Source organism: Antechinus flavipes, chromosome 4 (assembly GCF_016432865.1).
Source record: "Antechinus flavipes isolate AdamAnt ecotype Samford, QLD, Australia chromosome 4, AdamAnt_v2, whole genome shotgun sequence".
In the NCBI taxonomy this organism is placed as follows: Eukaryota; Metazoa; Chordata; class Mammalia; order Dasyuromorphia; family Dasyuridae; genus Antechinus; species Antechinus flavipes.
In genome coordinates this window covers 302,124,177-302,143,606 of record NC_067401.1, presented here as the reverse complement: position 1 = coordinate 302,143,606, position 19,430 = coordinate 302,124,177, and the positions used below count along the sequence as shown (strand labels likewise).

The 19,430-nt window shown below is 34.1% G+C and overlaps 1 protein-coding gene across 1 annotated transcript in view; it reads left to right on the top strand.

Moving 5' to 3' along the window:
- Window positions 1-19,430, top strand: part of TBC1D32 (TBC1 domain family member 32) — a 180,506-nt gene that overhangs the window by 12,460 nt on the left and 148,616 nt on the right. Inside the window, exons 4-6 of the mRNA XM_051997642.1 lie at window positions 3,651-3,828; window positions 10,736-10,804; window positions 17,904-18,029. Coding sequence (XP_051853602.1) covers window positions 3,651-3,828; window positions 10,736-10,804; window positions 17,904-18,029 — 373 coding nt within the window. The remainder of the gene's footprint in view (window positions 1-3,650; window positions 3,829-10,735; window positions 10,805-17,903; window positions 18,030-19,430) is intronic.

Sequence of the window (19,430 nt, the reverse complement as noted above, 5' to 3'; positions counted from 1 at the left end):
TTCACCTCAAATTATTTGCCTTAATCATTGAATGGATGTAGTTTCAGTCAAACTGAGATCTGTTAAAGACATTAGCTTAAAAAGGCCAAAATCTCCCATTGCATTCAAGACCCTAGTTATTCTGATCTATATCTAGCTACTGGACCCAAATGGCTCTGGAGGGAAAACTGAGGCAGGCAACCTTGCACAACTCTCCCTCACCTAAATCCAATTCATTTGTGTATCATGGCATCAGCTCTCTGATGCGATAGTCCTCTTTAAGAGTGAAAGACAAGCAACAACAGCAAGAAGAAAAAACATTATCATGAATTTGTCTGAGGGGGTAAATATTCATTGATTGAACCTCAAAAGAGAGATGTTACTAAGTGAAAACAATTGAGGAAGAACCTGGAAGTAGCAATAGGAAGCCAGGACTATTACACTCCACCTCATCAGCTAGTGAATTGAGGGAATGAAGGAAGGTGCTGCCAGTGCAGGAAAAAAGCCGGGGAGGAGGCTGTGTTTTAGATTGGAACCAGATTTCAGTGAAAGCCAGAATATAGCAGGAATGAGAAAGGAAATGATTTAAGAGGAAGTAGGTTTGTGGGCTTCTGGAATGAGTATTTCTGAGAACACAGAGGAAGGAGTAGTTTTAGAGTGGATCATTGCAGGGGTTGGGTTGACAGAAATGAGAATAAAGTCTCAGGCAGTGAGGATAAAGAATAGGATTTGAAGGAGGATAGCTAAATGTTCAGAATCTCTATACTGGGGAGGACATGACTAGGAGGAAGTTTTTTAAGTCTTTGAACAGTGTGTTCAGATAGGTTTTGATTGACCATGGGATTTTTGAGTGGAAGGGTTACTTATCTGTGACTGAATGATGAATTTCATTTTGGCAACAGTATATTGTTGGGCTAGAGTGAACATCAAATAAGATCAAGAACTTATCCTGAGCATTACAAAGAGAGCCAGGCCTGGAGTCAAGAAGACCCGAGTTAAAATTTGGCCTCAGATACTTATTAATTATGTATTCCCAGGTAGGTTACTTAATTCTGTTTTCCTTAGTTTCATCATTGTAAAATGAAATGGCAAACCTCTCTAGTGTCTTTGCCAAAAACATCCCAAATGGGGTCATGAAGAATTGGTCATAACTGAAAATAACTAAACAATAACAGTAGTGTCTATGTCACAACGACACTGGAAAGATCAAATTAGATATTTATAAAGTACTTAGCACTGTGACTGACACGTAGTAGTCACTATGTAAGTATTAGCTCTTACTGACTTTTAAAATGTTCTTTTTATAGTTCAGTTGAATAGTGCAGAATGGCTGTAATAAGGTAGTAATTGCATTGGGAGTAAAAGTATTACAAAATTAAGAAAATATTTTAATATACTAATTTTTTTTTTTCTCTTTTCCTCCCAACTGAGCTTTTTTGGACATGGGGGAATAAGTTATATCCTTTCCTAGCAGTTGTAGTGTATAGCAATATTAATTAGAGTATCATTCTAAATGAAATGATGAAAACATTTTATTAGTTAAAATTTTTATCCTCTTTTAATAGCTAAAATTACATGGTGAAATCATCCAGAGTTATTCTTAGTTTTGTTAGCAAATTTTTGTTCAGCTTTGGATAAGCGATTGTATTTTAGTTTCATTTCATCTATATGTGAATGTGTACATGTGTGATGATAATTATTTCAGTTGAGTCAGGTAACTTTTTAAATTCATTTGTTATAAGATCCATACATGAAGACATGTAAAGAAGATCTGTGCATTATTTTTCTTTCCACATTAATTTCTTCTAATTTTGTAAAAAATAGTCAGGTATAATGGAATAACACTTATAAACATACTTTGCATTTATAAATTACATATATTCTTTATTTTTTTGGCAGATAGCTCTTTGAATTTAGAATTCTCATATTTGCATATTTCATTTCTTGGATTATCCCACATAACAATTGGGGAAGTTGTATAAACTATGATTTTCGTTTGTTTGTATATACTGTAGTATGTAGTATATACTGTATCTTTTTTTTTCCTTAGTTTTTGTTCCTTGGATTTAGAGAAATGAACTTAATGGTGACCCTAACCTGTTTCCTTTTCTGGATTATTATTATTATTATTATTATTTTTAAACTATCTTTGTCCAAATTTTGGAATAGGTGTTTATGCATTCTAATCCAAGCAACTCTTATTTATTCAGGGTTGTACTCTCTCTTGCTCTCCCAGTATCTTCTTTAGGGCTATTTTATTTCTGACCACACCTTCAAAAAAGAGAAGGAAATTATATTGCCATTTTGCTGTTTGTTAGAAGCACATGTTTTAAAAGTTTGATGTGGGAAAAGATTTGTAAGGTCGTAAAAAGAGTTCAGATTGCTTGAGGATTTCGGATATTATTGCTCTTTTTTGCCTTTTCATTAAAAGTTTATTTGGTCCCTTCCCCTTCTTGAAATCTGTCTTAATTCCTAGTCCCAGTTTTCCTTTATATATCTTAATGAGATTCCTATTCTTAGATTTTGAAATAGTCACTTCATACCTGAGAAACCTTAGGTAGTTTGAGCAAACAAGAATATAAAGAATTTTTTATTTCAGCTTAGCCAGCTATTTTACTAATGCCTAAGTTGTTCTATCATTCTACATAGCCTTTATTTAGACTTTCTCCATTTTAGGTGGTTTCTTTTTATTATATATGGCAAATCTTATTCTGTTAGAGTTTGAAGATTACTAACACATCACTTTATATGTTAATTCACACTCATACTTCTACTTATGTATACAGTACATATAATTAAAATTTTTAGTTTTTTTATTTAAAAAAGGCATTTTTCTCAGTTATAAAATAAAAACATTGAACTAGGTGATCTCTGAGATGCTGTAGAATTCTAAAATTTTATGACTATATTTCCCATAGATTTCCTTATTGCCTTTCACCTCATTAAAATGAGTGATTTGAAAGTCTGCATCAAGTGGAGAAGAAACTAAGATTATATCTTAACTAATTGTATGTAGGCTTTAAGAGACTTGAAAGGGCCTCACAAGCCATCTACTTCAACTTCCTTTTTCAGCATTCTTGACAAGTGGTTATCTAGTCTCTACTTGACTCCTTTGATTGACAACTTTGCTTATACTTACATTGGATTTGTTATTACCTTGTTATTGTGAGTGCCTTGGAGACAAATATTGGACAGAGCAGAAGAACTTAGGGGAAAAGTAAAAGAAAAGAAGTTAATAGAGAAGAATGAGCAAGCATGAAAAAAGGCAGAAAGACAAAAATAAAGCAGTAGAATGGGAGCAAGCACCAGTATGTTCCAGTTGTCTTTTAGCAATACCCATGCCAAAAATCTGTTTGCATTTGTCTGCGAAACAAGAAAAAGAAAATAGACTGATTATATACCAATTCTGATTTCTTTTTACTTGTATTATATATCTGTGATTTTTGCCAATACCAAGTTATCAAGTTTTGTTTTGTTTTGTTTGGTTTTAAGAAGCCAAATTAATTTATGGCTCCTGCAAACAGTTTTTAGTTCTTGAAAAATTTTGTCAATTTTATACTAAGTGAAATAAAAATATTTTGAAATAAATATATTGTTTATAATTTTTCATTTAGTTTACCTCATTAGTGATACCCTTTAAAAAAGTATTAATAGAACTCTGAACTTTAAAGGTACAAAGAAATGATGCTTTCCCTAAAGACTGTTATGACGGCTGTGGTGGAATCTTTAATTAACAAATTTGAAGAACATCAGACACGAACTAAGGAGGTGCAGAAGAAAACCGTAAAGGAGAAATGCATTAATTATTGCACAGACAATTGTTCTGATAGTGATTCTTCGTTTAATCAGGTACGTTGTTTAGTTTTGCATTCATGCCATGAAATAAATGTTGAACTTAAGTAATAAAATTTTGATTAATAGATTCTATACATATAATTAAGTTTATAGGTACCAAAAAATCCCACTTCTCCTGGCTACTCTGAAAACAACAGAACCTCCACTGTGTATTTAGCTAAGAACCAAGGGAGTCTTTAATACGTGGCCAAATTGAAATTAGAAATTTAAGCCTTAACCTTTAAAAACTTAGATTCATCACCGAGATAATAAAGAATGCTTGTAGTTTATAGAAGGTGATTGGAAAAATCTTACATTAAATGAAGCTTAGAGTATGGTAAAACCAGCCTTCCTAACTCTTCTCTTGTAGTACTTCTCCTTTGTAGACTCCCCTTCAATAGAGCAAATATAAGAGCTATTTTTAGTAAACTAAAAATATTTTATTGTTGGTTGAAAGACTTTTGAAGCATAATCTGTGTACAGAGTAGGTAAATTAATTACACGTTCTCACATTTCCAATATTGATTAGACTTTTTACTTGATTTCAGTATTTATAAAGTGACTAACTACTATTTGTCATTCCTAGGAATTTTTACCCTAACAATATGAGACAGACTAATCTATCTGTTTGCCTCTGTCTCTGACTCTGTTTCTCTTTTTAACATCAACCACTAAATAAAAAATTAAGGACCAATTGTCAAGACACTGTGCTAAGTACTTTACAAAGTTTATCTCATTTCCTTCTTACAAGAACCTTGAGAGGTTTTTGTTGTTCAGTCATTTCAGATGTGTCTGACTCTTTGTGACCCTACTTGGTGTCTTCCCACAGACACTAGAATGACTTGCCAAATTCCTCTCCATCATACAGATGAAGAAATCAAGGTAAAAAGAGTTGTTATTTCAGTCAGTCAATATTCATTAAGCACCTTTTATGTGCCAAGTACTGAGCTAATCACTGGAGATCACAAAATGAGGTGGAAGATAGTCCCAGTCCTCAAGGAGCTATTAGAGAACTTATTAGAGATACTGAGCAATTAACATTCTATGCCAAAATTGAACTACTCTCCCTGATTCCAGAATTAGCTGTCTGAGCACTATGGTGCTCCCTAACTGCCACACTTAGCATAATGACTGGAACTTAAGAGCCAACTAAGTAAGCATGTATATAGGTAGTTTGTTATTTGCAAAACACCTTATAGATATCCCATGTGATCCTGCCAATGACCTTGAGCGGTAGATACTATTATAATCACTATATTCTAGTCAAGGAAATAAAGACAGAGGCAAAGTGACTTGCCCAGGATCACCCAGCTAGTAAGTGTCTGAGCTCAGAACCACTCAGCTCCAAGTCCTGTATGCTGTCCAATGAGCTGGGCACTTTGGTATCTTAGGATACCAAAGCAAAGGTGAATAATCTCTGGATTTGAGGAACATACTTTTTACTAAAGAATATGATGTGTACATTGTGGAATACATTTATATGCAGCATGTTAAAGAAGTGGCATGAAGAAGGGAAGTAAATTCCCAGAATAAAATAAAATTTCCTCCAGGGAGCATTCCTATAACATGCTAATCCCTTACCGAAATTTTTTTAAATAAAGTTAATTTTTAAAATTCACTTAATCTGAAATGGTCAAAAGTAGAAATTAAAGCCATTTTTATCATATTTAAAAAAAAAAACACTCTAAATCACTATTGATTAGAGAAATGCAGATGAAAACAACTCTGTGCTACCACTATATATTTCTGAAATTGGCTAAGATGACAGAAAAAGATAATGACAAATGTTGGAGGGGATTTGGGAAAACTGGAATACTAATACATTGTTAATGGAATTGTGAACTGATCCAACTATTCTGGAGAGCCATTTGGAACTGTGTCCAAAGGGTTATCAAACTGTGCATATCCTTTGACCTAGCAATATGTCTACTGGGTCTGTATCCCAAAGAGATCATAAAAAAGGGAAAAGAACCCACATATGCAAAAATATTTGTAGCACCCCTTTTTGTAGTGACAAGGAACTGGAAACTGAGGGGATGTCCATCAGTTGGGGAATGGCTCAATAAATTATGGTACATGAATGTAATGAAATATTATTGTTCCATAAGAAATCAACAGGATGATTTCAGAAAGGCCTGGAGAGACTTGCATGAACTAAGGCTAAGTGAAATGAGCAGAACCAAGAGGACATTGTACTCAGCAATAGCAAGATTATATGATGATCAATTCTGATGGATATAGCTTTTGTTAATAATGGGGTTATTCAGACCAGTTCTAATGGTTTTGTGATAAAGAAAGCTCTCTGCACCCAGAGAGAGGAAAATGGAAACTGAATGTGGACCACAACATAGTATTTTCACTCTTTTTGTTGTTGTTTGCTTGCATTTTGGTTTCTTTTTTACTTTTTTCCTTTTTTATCTAATTTTTCTTATGCAACATGATAAATGTAGAAATATATTTAGAAGAATCATACATGTGTAACCTATATTGGATTACTTGATGTCTAGGGAAGGAAGGTGAAGGAGAGAGAGGAGAAAAATTTGGAATAAGATTTTACAAGGATGGATGTTGAAAACTATCTTTGCATGTATTTTGAAAATTAAAATATGTTTTAAAAATTCACTTAATCTTTCTCAATATGTAATGAATACTTAAAAAAAATTCATCTTGAAAAATATTTATTTAATACCTAGTATGGGAAAGAAAGAATGAAGAAAATAAAAGGAAACATTTCCTGCCCTTAAGAAACTTGGGGTCTATTAGGGAATTACCCATGTACTCAGTGAAGTCCATTAGGTAATTTTGATATTTACATAAGTAACATGCAATTCAATTTTGAGTGGGAAAAGAGTTTTAAAAACTGGAAGAAAGCATTGTGGGAAGCCACAAAAGGTCCAGAGTATCTTGAACTTTGAGTCACTTTGTCACCAAACCATTTAATCCATTCAGACTCCCTGGATAGAACTAGGTTTTTTATATTTTTTCGGTAGTACCTGTGCCCTGGAGTCAAGGGGTGATATGTTTTTATTTTAGTAGATTTCTCTATTTAGCTGGGGCTTACATTGTATGTCAGCTCCTTTCTGCAGGATGGTGGAGCACAAACAGTATTTGGATAAAGTCACTGCAACACTTGTTGTCTTGGGTAAGGTTGCACAAGCCTATGAGGTTGTTATTTGTTAGCTCTGTGGAGGTTGGAGGAAGGGGCATGGAGTAAACACTCTTAAGTATATGCATTTTCTGATATTAATTCACAGAAAAAATTGACTTTACTTTCATCTTTTGTGAATTTAACTGATTATTCAATTATTCAATATATGATTGATGTAATTCTTTTTTGGGCTTGGCAGATTATATAGTATTGAAGACAATAATTGATATGCTTTCTTGCTTGTCACATGACCCTCACTTTTATTAATATAGAAATTTGATTGTTGAATGATAATTATGTGACTACATAGATTTATATCTAAACCTTCTTTGTTTCTTTCCTACATAAATGGTATTAAGAAAAAAGCAATAAGTGTCTTCAAATTGTCATGTTTTAAGTAAATTTATAATTTAAATAGTTTTTAAAATTTTCAAGCAAATCTTAAAAATTTCAGATGGCATTATAACTGGATTAGAGAGTCTCCTTATTCAGATCAATTATGGTAATAGCAGATATTTGCATTTGGAAAATACATAGTCATATTCCTGAAACAATTTAGGTTAATGGGCTGTGAGAATATTTCTTATATATTGAAATGAAGTAATTGCTACCTTGATTTCTTAGGGAAAAAAATATTTTACAGTATATTCTTTATGAATAACTTTAAAATAGTGCTATTGCTGAACAGAAAATATTTTGATTCTTTTGCTCAGTGAGAAGCTTTAATGGAACTAGTTGTGGCTTATACCACCACATAGTGGGCATACTATTAGAGAAATTAAGTTACTTCACTGTTCATGCTTTAAATCAGGGGTTCTTTTTTAAAAAGAAAGTAAATTTTATTTTAATAGCATATTATTTTTCCAATTACATATAAAGATGATTTTCAGCTTTAATTTTTGTGAGGTTTTGAGTTCCAATTTTTTTTTCCTCCCTTTCTCCTTTATCTCCCCCTTTTCCCACACTAGGAAGCAATTTGATATAGGTTATATCTGTATATTCATTTTTAATATATTTCCATTTGATTCATGTTGGGAAAGAAAAATCAGAACATAAGGTAACCACTATGAGAAAGAAAAAAACAAAACAAAAGAGAAAGTAAAGATGAAAATAGTGTGCTTCATTATGTGTTTAGTCTCCATAGTTCTCTCTCTGCAAGTGGAAGACATTTTCCATGCAAAGTTTATTGGAATTGCCTTGGATCACTGAATTGCTGAGGGAATCTAAGTCTGTCATGATTTAATATCACACAGTCTTGCTGTTGCTGTATACAATAGTTTTCTGGTTCTGCTCGCTTCAGTCTTCATCAATTCATGTAAGTCTTTCCAGGCTTTTCTGAAACCAGTCTGTTCATCATTTCTTATAGTAATGGAATAATAGCATTCCATTGCATTCATATACCATAACTTATTCACCCATTACCCAATTAGCATCCTTTCATTTTTCCAGTTCTTTGCCACCACAAAAAGAGCTACTACAAATATTTTTGCACATATAGATTCTTTCCCCTCTTATGACCTTTGGGATACATATGCAGGAGTGACACTGGAACATAGATTCAGTAGTAGATCAAAAAGTATGCAGTTTGATAGACCTTTGGACATAGTTCCAAATTTCTCTCCTGAATGGCTGGATCAGTTCACAACTTCATCAACAATGCATCAATGTCTCAGTTTTCTCACATTCATTCCAGTATTTATCATTACTTTTCCTGTCATCTTAGCCAGTCTGAGAGGTATGAAGTGTACTTCCAACACAATCACAGAAGACAAATAGTGAGCCCCTGAATCCCAGCATAACAAGTGGGACTTGGCCACATAACCCCAGCTCCATCAGGAAGCCAGCACGACTGGCCCTAACGTACAATGAATCCATAGTTGCCTGTATTGGAAGCTTAGGAAAATCTCCCCTTTGTTCTAAAAGCAAACCTCAACTTTTAAAAATAAGCAAAAAAGCAAAAAGAGCTCTGACCATAGGTAGCTATTATGGAGATAAAGAAAAGCAGACGTCAAATCCTGATGACAATAAAGTCAAAACATCTGCAGATGAAACCTCAACGGGTGATATAAATTGGTCTTCAATTCAAAAAGCTCTCTTGGAAGAAGTTATAAAGGATCTTAAAAGAGAGAAGAAAAATGGAGAACGGAAATGAGAACTCTGGAAAAGGAAACACAGAAATTATCTGAGGAAAATCAGTACTTAATAAAATAATTTTGGCAAAATGGAAAATGAAATCAATTCCTTAAAAACAGAATTTCTGAAATGGAAAAAAAAAAAAATCCAATGAACAAAACAACTCATTTAGAGGTTAAATTGGCCAAATACAAAAGGCAATAAAAAAGTTAACTGAAAAAATAATTCACTAAAAACTATAATTGAACAAATGGAAGTGAATGAGTCAATGAGACATTAGTATCAGTTGAACAAAACCAACAAAAAACAAAAAACAAAAAAATGGAAAATCACAAAAACAACTGACCTAGAAAATAGTTCTAGAAGAGACAATTTAAAAATTATTGGACTACTGAAAATTGTGATGAGAACAAAAGAGTCTAGACAACAACAAATTTCAAGAAATCATCAAGGAAAAGTGCCCTGATGTTCTAGAATTAGAGAATAAAATAGCCATTGAAAGAATCTACTGATAACTTCCTGAAAGAGGCCTCAAAATGGAAACTCCTAGGAATATCATAGTTAAATTTCAGAATTATCAGATCAAGGAGAAGCTGTGGCTTCTCAGTATTTGAATTTTACCTTTCTGGCCACTTGTAAAATTTTCTCCTTGAGCTGGTAATTTTGAAATTATCTAGCAGTTTCCACTATAAAGGATTGAAGGACCTAGAATATGATATTCTGGAGGACAGAATTGTGATACATCTAAGACTACAGCTAAGAATTGACTATCTAGCAAAATTGAGCATCTTGAAGGGGAAAAGATAGATATTAAATGATGTAGGGGATTTTTATTTATATTTGATGAAAAGACCAGAGCTGAACAGAAAATTTAATCTTCAAATATAGAACTCAAGAGAAGCATTAAAAAGGTAGAAAGAGAAGGGAAAAATCCTTTTTTTAAAGGTTAAAATGTTTACATCCCTATGTGGAAGAATGATATGTTAACTCTTGAGAACTCTATCTTTGTTATGGGTATATTTAGAAGATGTAAGTATAATTTGACTTTATTGTGATGATATAAAAAGAAAACTAGGGGTGGAAAAGGAATTGTACTAGAAGTTGAGGAAAGGGGAAGTAAAATGGTGTAAATTACATCACATGAAGAAGCAAAAAAGACCTCTTACAATTGAGAGAAAGAACAGAGGAGATGAGCATTGTGTGAACCTTACTCTTATTGGATTAGACTCAAAGAGAATATCAGACCTATTTAGCTCACAGAAAAACTTATCTCACCCTATAGAAAAGTGGGAGAGAAAAGGAAATGTGGAGACTAATAGAAAGGAGAAGAGAAATAGAAGGGGAAAAATGTAAAAAAGAAGGAGGGGCTGTAAAATAGTATGTAAAAATAGTATAGGCATGATATAATCTTTACCTAGGAGCTTTCTGTGTACTGTATTTTTAAAAAATATATAACTATGGTATTCATATACATGGAGAAACCATGTTGTATAAAGTTCTCATGTGTCTGCTTTTGGGCATAAATATGGCTCATATTTTCCTCTTCGTTTCATTTATATCTAGAAATTCTAGTCTTTAAAGCACTTATTATGAGGATACTAAATAAATGAAAAATTTTTGTATGTTTAATTTGTTTTTCAGAGTTATAAATTCAGTCAAGGAAAATTACACTTAATTTTAGAACAACTGGACCCTGGGCAACCTAAAGAAGTATGTTTAAAGGAAAATCATTCATAAAGCTTTTTTTTATATTTCATATTCTAATAATGAGTTATAGATATTATGTCTATTTTTTCTCCTGAAGGATTAAATTCAGTTTTGCTGAGTAAGTAATTTTTATTTTCAATTCTAGCTCTAGACTGACTAGCTCTGTTTTTTCTTATCAGATGTACTTGCATTCACATTGAGATCATTAGGATATTTAAGGCAGTTTCTTAGAAATAATAGGATTTAGAAATGTAGGGTAACATTATATGTGTGTATAAATATTTTTGATGTCATCTTAATCAAACTATTTCTTTTTCTTGTTTACCTGAAACCCATTCCTTGTAAAGAAAAAAACTAAAAGAGAAAAAAAGTAGTTTTAGAAAAGTGATCAGTATACAAACCAAGCTTCCTCTACAGATTGTAGGAGGTAGCAGTGAAGCAGCAGCAGGACAACAATGGCTGCGCTGCCTGCACAGGGGCCACTTTCTGAGACTCAGAGAATGTGCTGAGCCACTCCTGGTGCTGGATGGGTGTGGCCAGGTCCTGAGAGACTCCAGTGTTTCGAGATTGAAGTCTTTACCCTCTGTGTTGATAGCTTTTCTGCTGATCTACTAGCTTGCTGCCAGGACAAAGTAGCCACACTGTGGTAAAGTTCTCCCTGCAGATTTTCTGCTGGCTGAGATCATACCCCACCCCACTCTCATTGGCTCAGTGTAAGCTGCCTTCTGTGCTCTTGCTGCCTGTCTAAAGACTGCACTGGATCTAATCATCCTGCCCGCAAGCAAAAACATATCTTTTCTGACTTTTGAAGATATCTTCTGTTGGTAATGTATTTGTGGGTTTTTTCAGTCAAGCACTAATTCCGAGGTCTTGTCATGAAATAAAGTATTCTGAGCGCAAGAAAGAGCTTAAATGTGTCTGTTCTCTCCGCCATCTTGGCTGGAAGTCCTATTTTTTGACTTTTTATTTTATTTTAAAGTTGGGTTCTGCTCACTTGGGAATGGGAAGGCAATGTGCCAAGCTTCAAGTTTTTTCCATTCTATTGTTTTCTGAGTTAGTTCTGGGAGTGTTTGGTGTTTCCAAGATTTTTTTGATCTTGAAAGAGTTTTATAATTACAGCTTTCCTGGGCTATATTCTTGTGTTTATTCACTTTGACCCCAGCTGTCTTGAGTGTTTTCACTACCTTTGCCTTGTAACTATGCCCAAGATTGTTTCTCTCTTGTGATCAATCCCTCTCTAGTTTGTTCCTCTTTACTTTGGAATTGCCTTAGAATTGCCAGTAAAGACCTGCTGTCCTTAGTACCTTCAACTAATCCCTGTAGTCTCTTTCTGACTAATTTTTCTTCATGCGTGTAAAGGCTTCTATTTCAGTGTCACAAACTTCTCTGGCTGATCTAAATTTTCCTAGTATAGAAAAGTATTCCACTTTCACCTTTTGGGGTATTTGCTGCTCTAAAATTTGATTTGAGACATTATTTTAAAGTTTTTTAAAGAGAAATGTTAAGAGAATTCAGCTGCTTCACTCTAATCCTCCATCTTAGCTTTGATCCTCAATACAGATTTCTAAATGATTCTTTCATGCTTTTTGTGTTTGTTTTTTAAAATTTCATTTCCTCATAACCACCTCCTACAGTAGAACTTTCCCTCATACTGTTACATAACAATGAAAATTTAGCGAGAAAAACAATTTTTTGCCCAAGACAACTTAGGAGATTGACAAGAAAGATCTGTCTCAAAAGGGTAGTGCTAGGTTTAAGAAATACAGTACATATAGTACAAGGCACAATTTGGAGGCAGCTATATTAGCAGGACAGTAGGTTCAGGATTTCTCAGCACACAAATGGTAGGTGGGATTGGACAAATGGTCAGAAGGAAATTATAGCAAACCTTTGCTGGTACTGAGTGTAGGACCCTTTGCATTGCCTATAGACAATTCTGGGCTGCAGACCCAAGGCTTGAGGCTGAGCAGGAGCTGTGGTTTCAGAATATTCCAGAGTGTAGAAGAAGAGTGGAACATTATAACTTGTGACCACAGGGTAGCAAGATGCCCAGGGCTAGAAATTAGCATTTGGGGAGGGAGGATGGGCGAGTAGGGGTCCCAGTTACAGCACCATTGCACAGAAAATTGCTTGTGGAGGCTTATGTGTCAGAGCATAGGCCAAGAGAACAGTGACCACATCTCTCCTCAGATCATGCCATCTTGGAACAACTGAAAATTTTTAGATCCTCAGATGTAGCTTTGAAAATAGTACAAAAACCTCTGATATTGTCTTTTCCATCCCAGGAGCAGAAACCAGCTTTAACATGAAGTTGGAGGTCAAGAAGTAGGCTGGAAAAATGAGCAAACAACAAACAACAACAAAGGAAGATAGTTTGTTATTGCATTGAATATGTAAATTATTTTAGATAGTATTACTGTTATTTCAATTTCAAATTCAATTACTGTCAATTTCAAATTGACCTACTATTTTAGGTAGTATTAACAATTTTTTTTTTTATTATATTGGCATAGCCTACCAGGAGTACTGAGTATTTCTCTAATTATTTAGATTTTTGTAAATTTCTAGAGAATATTTTATAATTGTTTTCATATAGTTTTAATGTATATCTTGGCAGGCAGACTCTCAAGGCTTTTTATATTCTGCAGTTTTTAAAATAAAGTTTCTCATTTTATCCCTTCTTGCTGAATTTAATTAGTAAAATATATATTCTGATGATTTCAGTGGATTTATCTTATATCTTCTGTTTTTGCTGAAGTTCTTAATTGCTTCACTTAGTTTTTTAGTTGAACTTGTTCTCTAAGTTTCTGTAAATTAACTTTGTAACAAATTCCTCTTTGATTATGCAAATTCCCTTCATTTCTTTTATTGTCTTATGATTACAGTTAGCATTTATGGCATTATATTGAATAAGATAGTTTGTAGCACAGTGTTGAGTTCTTAGTCTGCAACAAGGAGGGCTTGGGTTCAGATTTATCCTTGTATATAATGACCACGTATTTAAAATCAGCTGGAGTCAGGAATTCAGGTTAAGGGAAAAATCTTCAATCTTTATTGAAGTGAAGAGGTGAATAAGGATTGCGATAGCAATATGGGCAAGAAAGATTGCGATAGCAATATGGGCAACTGCGACAGGAAGCCAGCTAACAGAGGGGGATCTGAGCTGAAAAGCCATCGCAATGGCAATGCAAGCAGTCTCTCCTTCCCCTTCCTTTTCCACTCCCCTGCCTCCATCCACCAAAGTTGTCATTTCCTATACAACACATCAGGACTTGTACAAAGAGTGGGCAGGGGCCATTTTTTCTCCAAACTTATATATTAATAGAGTATGGTCCAATTACTATTTAGCTTCATGTGCTTGGGACCTCAGTGCATCAACTCAAGCCTCAGCCCATTACATCTCCTGCTTTCTTTTGTTTTAGAACACAGGTGGTCATGCCATCCCTGACTCCTCAGGGAAGTCAGAGCCTCCAAGGGGAGGTGATCACACCCTCTCTGACTTCTCAGGAAGGGAGGTGAAAGCACTAAAAAGGAGATAATCACGCCCTCCCTGACATCTCAGGAAGGGAGATGAAAAGCACCAAAGGGAAGTGGGGATTGCTAGCAGATTTCTGGGCTGAAGGGTCTTATTATGCACAAACCCATCAGCATGGGAAGTATTACACAAGCACATAGCAACAACGCAGAGGCTATTAGTGATGACTCTCCCCATAGTCAGTGCAGGCTTGATGTGGTGTAACAAACATGAATTATACACCCAAGTAATGGTATAACAAACAATATAAATCAACATTGTGTTCTAAAAGATTGCCAAAAGTCCTAGAAGGAGAGTATGTAAACAGCAGTCACACATACACCTTCTTCAGCAACCAAGAGATAGTCCAAAACCAATCTATTGTCCATTGCTTCACATTATCAGGGAATCCAATGATCCCCCCAAGTTTTTGAAATCCAGCAAAAGTCTTTTTATGTCTTAGGGAATCCAATGATTCCAGCAGATTTTGAAGTCCTGTAACAGTCTTATCATTTCTCAGAAAATCCAATGATTTCTGAGGGCTTTCAAGTCTTATGTCTCAAAGAATCCGATGATTCCTGAGGGTCCTACAACAATCTAATGTCTCAGAGAATCCAATGATTTCTGAAGGTTTTGAAGTCCAATGATTTTCTATGTCCATGAGTCAAACGCCATAACTGCCACGCTCTTTCAATGGTAAGCACAATCAGCAACAGAACCACCCGATGTTTCTTGGGTCTTCTCCTTCGTTTCAAGGGTCTGCTCCGCCTCTCTGCAATGGACAAGGCGAATACGGCTTGTTGGCACCCATCTGATTCCTTCTCCACCTGTAGAGATACAAGCAAACCCTCTTCCCCAAGCAGTTAGCCTATCTGGTCCCTTCCATTCACCACGTTCTGGGTCACTCCACATCACCTGGCGATTATCTAAAGATAGTGGAGCTGCTCGCACTGGACACTGCCCTTCCGGTGGGTTATAAAACCTGTTTGCCGGAGCCAGTGCATTTTTGTCAAAAATCAAGAAGTTAATAGTATAAAGTTCTAGATTTAGTAGTTCTCTAGGCTTACCTGTGGCTCCCCCTTTCTTTTGTTTAGTTGGGCACCAATTGTAATGACCATGTATTTAAAATCAGCCGGAGTTAGGAATTCAGGTTAAGGGAAAAATCTTCACTCTTTATTGAAGTGAAGAGGTGAATAAGGATTGCGATAGCAATATGGGCAACTGTGACAGGAAGCCAGCTAACAGAGGGGGATCTGAGCTGAAAAGCTGTCGCAATGGCAATGCAAGCAGTCTCTCCTTCCCCTTCCTTTTCCACTCCCCTGCCTCCACTCACCAAAATCGTCATTTCCTATACAACACATCAGGACTTGCACAAAGAGTGGGCAGGGGCCATTCTTTCTCTAAGCTTATATATTAATAGAGTATGGTCCAATTACTATTTAGCCTCATGTGCTTGGGACCCCAGTGCATCAACTCAAACCTCAGCCCATTACACTTGGACACTTACCTAGATAACATGACTTTGGGCAAATCACTTAACCTGTGCCTCCTTCACTTTCTTCAATTGTAAAATGGGAATAATAATACCATCTACCTCCAAGGATTGTTACTTGTATCAAATGAAATAATATAGTTAAAGCACTTAACATAGCCTTGCACAGGAGTGCTTAATAAATCTTTCCTTCCTTCCTTCCTTCCTTCCTTCCTTCCTTCCTTCCTTCCTTCCTTCCTTCCTTCCTTCCTTCTTTCCCTTTCTCCTTCTCTCTTCTTCCTTGGATTTCTAGATATTGCACCAGCTCTGAATTCCTAATATAATCCACCCTGTTCATAACATATAAGCTATGTGATATACTGCTGTAACCTCCTTGCTATATTTATTTAAATTTTTATGATAAATAACAATAATTACAGACAGATTGCCTAGTTTTCTTTGTTTCAGAGAAGAAATACAGAGAAATAATTAATCTTCCAATTAATTATTATCTCCTAATTTATGTTAAATAATCTCACCTGTTGAAGTTGATATGGTATTGAATAAATGAACTAGAATTATATGTGGTGCTCTCATTACTGCTAGGCAAACCTTCTAGACTTGCTTCATAAACTTAATGTCCTTCTCTCTGCAGTGACTTTCCCAAATATTTTCATCCCATTTCAAATGTCTTGTAGCTCTCCTTTCCCCCAGCATCTCCATGAGAATCTTGTCTCATATTTTATTTAAAAAAATCGATTATTTACTCTGTCCTCTTTTCCCTGATTTCCTTATCTCATTTCATTCTGATGTAATCTACTATTCTTTCCACTACTTTATCTCTTAAGAAGTATTAACCCTCCTACCTGAGCAAATCCCTCCCTACATAAGTGATCTTATTCCAGCCGAATGCCCCCTTTGTTATTCATTCTTACTCTCTCACTTATCTTCCATCCATCTATTGTCTACTGCTTCTTTCCTACAACCTACAATCCTTTGCCTCATCCTTAAAAAAAAACAAAACAAAACAAAAAAAACTTCGCATGATCCTTCCATTCCAGCTTTTCTTTTCTGCTTTGTGGATAACATCCTTGAGAAGGCTATTTATAATATGTATGGTTTACTCTTTTAACATCCTACAATTTGGCTTCTAACTTTATTCCACTGAAATTATACTTTTCAAAGTTATTAATGATTTCTTAATTATCAAATCCAATGGTCTTTACTTAATCTTCATTCTTGATTTTTCTCCAGCTATTTATCACCCACTTCTCCTTGATTCTTCCCTCTAGTTTTTTGGGACATTTACTTAGACACATTGCCAGATCCCCCAATTAAGAATATTTTGGGAGAGGGGAAAGTATATTGTTTCCGCCCCTTTTATTCTAAGTGATGTAAGCCACAAAATACTTTTCAAAGATTTTTTTTTTCATTTGCCAATTAAAAAACAAATTTTAGGAGAACTAACACTTTTTCATTGTAGGGTACTTTCAAACTTTCCAAACTTGTGCATGTTACTTTTTTTTAAAGCCTTATTTCAATAGCAGAATAGGAAAGAAACATAGAATCACCATATGCTTTGTGTTAAGGCCAAAGTGGGGATGAGTGGGGATAAATTTCACTTTGCTTATGCTTCCATTGTTTGATTGCTTCTGTTTCCACTGGATTCTGAATAGGAGATGATGTAGTGATAAATGTTTTGTAAAAAGCAACTCAGTTTTCTAAACTGTAGTTAACCTTTTCAGTCTTCCTTTCCCTTTCCACCTTTTCTTGGGGAAAATATGATATTATTCAATGTCTTATAGAAGTAAATTTAAAAAGAAAGTTATATATATGATTAGAATTGCAGTCTAAAAGACTTTAGTGCTCTTGGTTTTTAATTAAGAAATTATTCTTGCTCTGACATAAGGATGCCTTTGCTATTTTAAAAAAATGCATAATGTTTAAGACATTGGCTTGTAAGACAATTTTAAAGGAAGATCTGGTTTGTTTTACTGTCCATTTCTGAATTATTTGAATTCAACTATTCAATCATTTATTAAAGGTTTCTTATTTTACTGGTCCTATGTTAATGATTTATGTTAATATAATATGTGGGTTTTCTTCTGATGTCACAGGTACGGCTTGAAGCAATGCTAGCATTGTGCTCTGCTCCTCCTTCTGATGTATTAAACTGTGAAAACTGGACTACTCTTTGTGAAAAACTTACAGTATCTCTTGCAGATCCTGATCCTGCATTTAATGTAAGGAGACACTGATATATGGAAATTTTAAAGACAAATTCTTTTATTATGTAAAATAAACTGTACATTTTTTTCTATATTTATGGAATTTTTCTATAAACCAATAATTCAGAAAAGTTATAAGCATTATTTTTGCCTTTAAGAATTTTGAATCAACAATTTAGTCTAAATTAAAAATTGTCCTTGAATTTGTGATTAGATGAAAACTTTTGTTATATTTTGAGTTATTTAAATAGTGGGTTTTATTATTCAAATGTTTTAAGTGCTGAATAAAGTTAACATGGTTTTGTTTTGCAATACTACAAGAATTATTAAATAAATCTTAAAAATAATAGTTAAAATTTATATATATATAATATACATACATACATACATACATATATGTATATATGAGTTTGGTTTACAAATATTTTGTCTTTTTATCTTCATAACAATTCTAGGAAGTATGTGCTATTATTATCTCCAATTTCATATGAGAACATTGACACAGACAAAGTAAAATAAATTTAATTTAATTTCCTGGGGTCACCTAGGTGTCTGAGACTGAATTTGAACCCAGGCCTTTCTGACTCCAGGTTTGATTTTTTTGTTCACTAGCTGTATCACCTAGTTGCTTCATGCCTATAATAGCACACAATTTAACCTGGCTTTTAAGATTAAATTTTTTATAAGGTACAGCCATTCTACTATTCTTTTGCTTTGAATAAAATGATTTGCTTCTAGAAGATTTGTATAATTATAGATGCTACAGTCTTTAAAAATGAGTGAGAAAGAGTGGTGAACTGGAATTTATTAATTTTTTCTTGTTAGGACTTTTAATAAACATAAGTTTTTGTTTACAATCATTTATTGAATTGAAAAGTTAAGTGACTTCAATTAGTGTCCTATTTCTTCCCCTTCTAATAATACCAGTTCATTTCTGGTTGAGTTATTTAATCTTTTTGACACCCAGTTTATCTGTAAAAGTATTCATAATACACTACCTGCCTCATACAGTGTTTGTGAAGAAAATATTATAAGTTATAAATCATTGATTACATGTGAGGCATTGATATTACTTGACAACAAAGTTGGATGGTAGTGGGTAAATTTAAAGCCAAAATATTAGTAGTCATCTGAAGATGATTTTAAAAAATAGAAAATTTCTGTAATTATATACCATAGAAAATATTTCAATTCATAAATAAATTTTAACAAACATCTTATTTAAAGAAAAGCTTATAACTGGAATGAAATGAAATTGAAAAGCTTTTATAAAGTGCTTACTGGTTTCTGTGCCTCCAGTCTCTCCTTGATCCTATCCATTCTCTGCTCAGCTGTCATTGATTTTTTGAAAGTGCTGTCTACCCATGTTAACCTCACCACTTCCTCATCCTCTCACACTAAGCTTCAGGGGTTCAC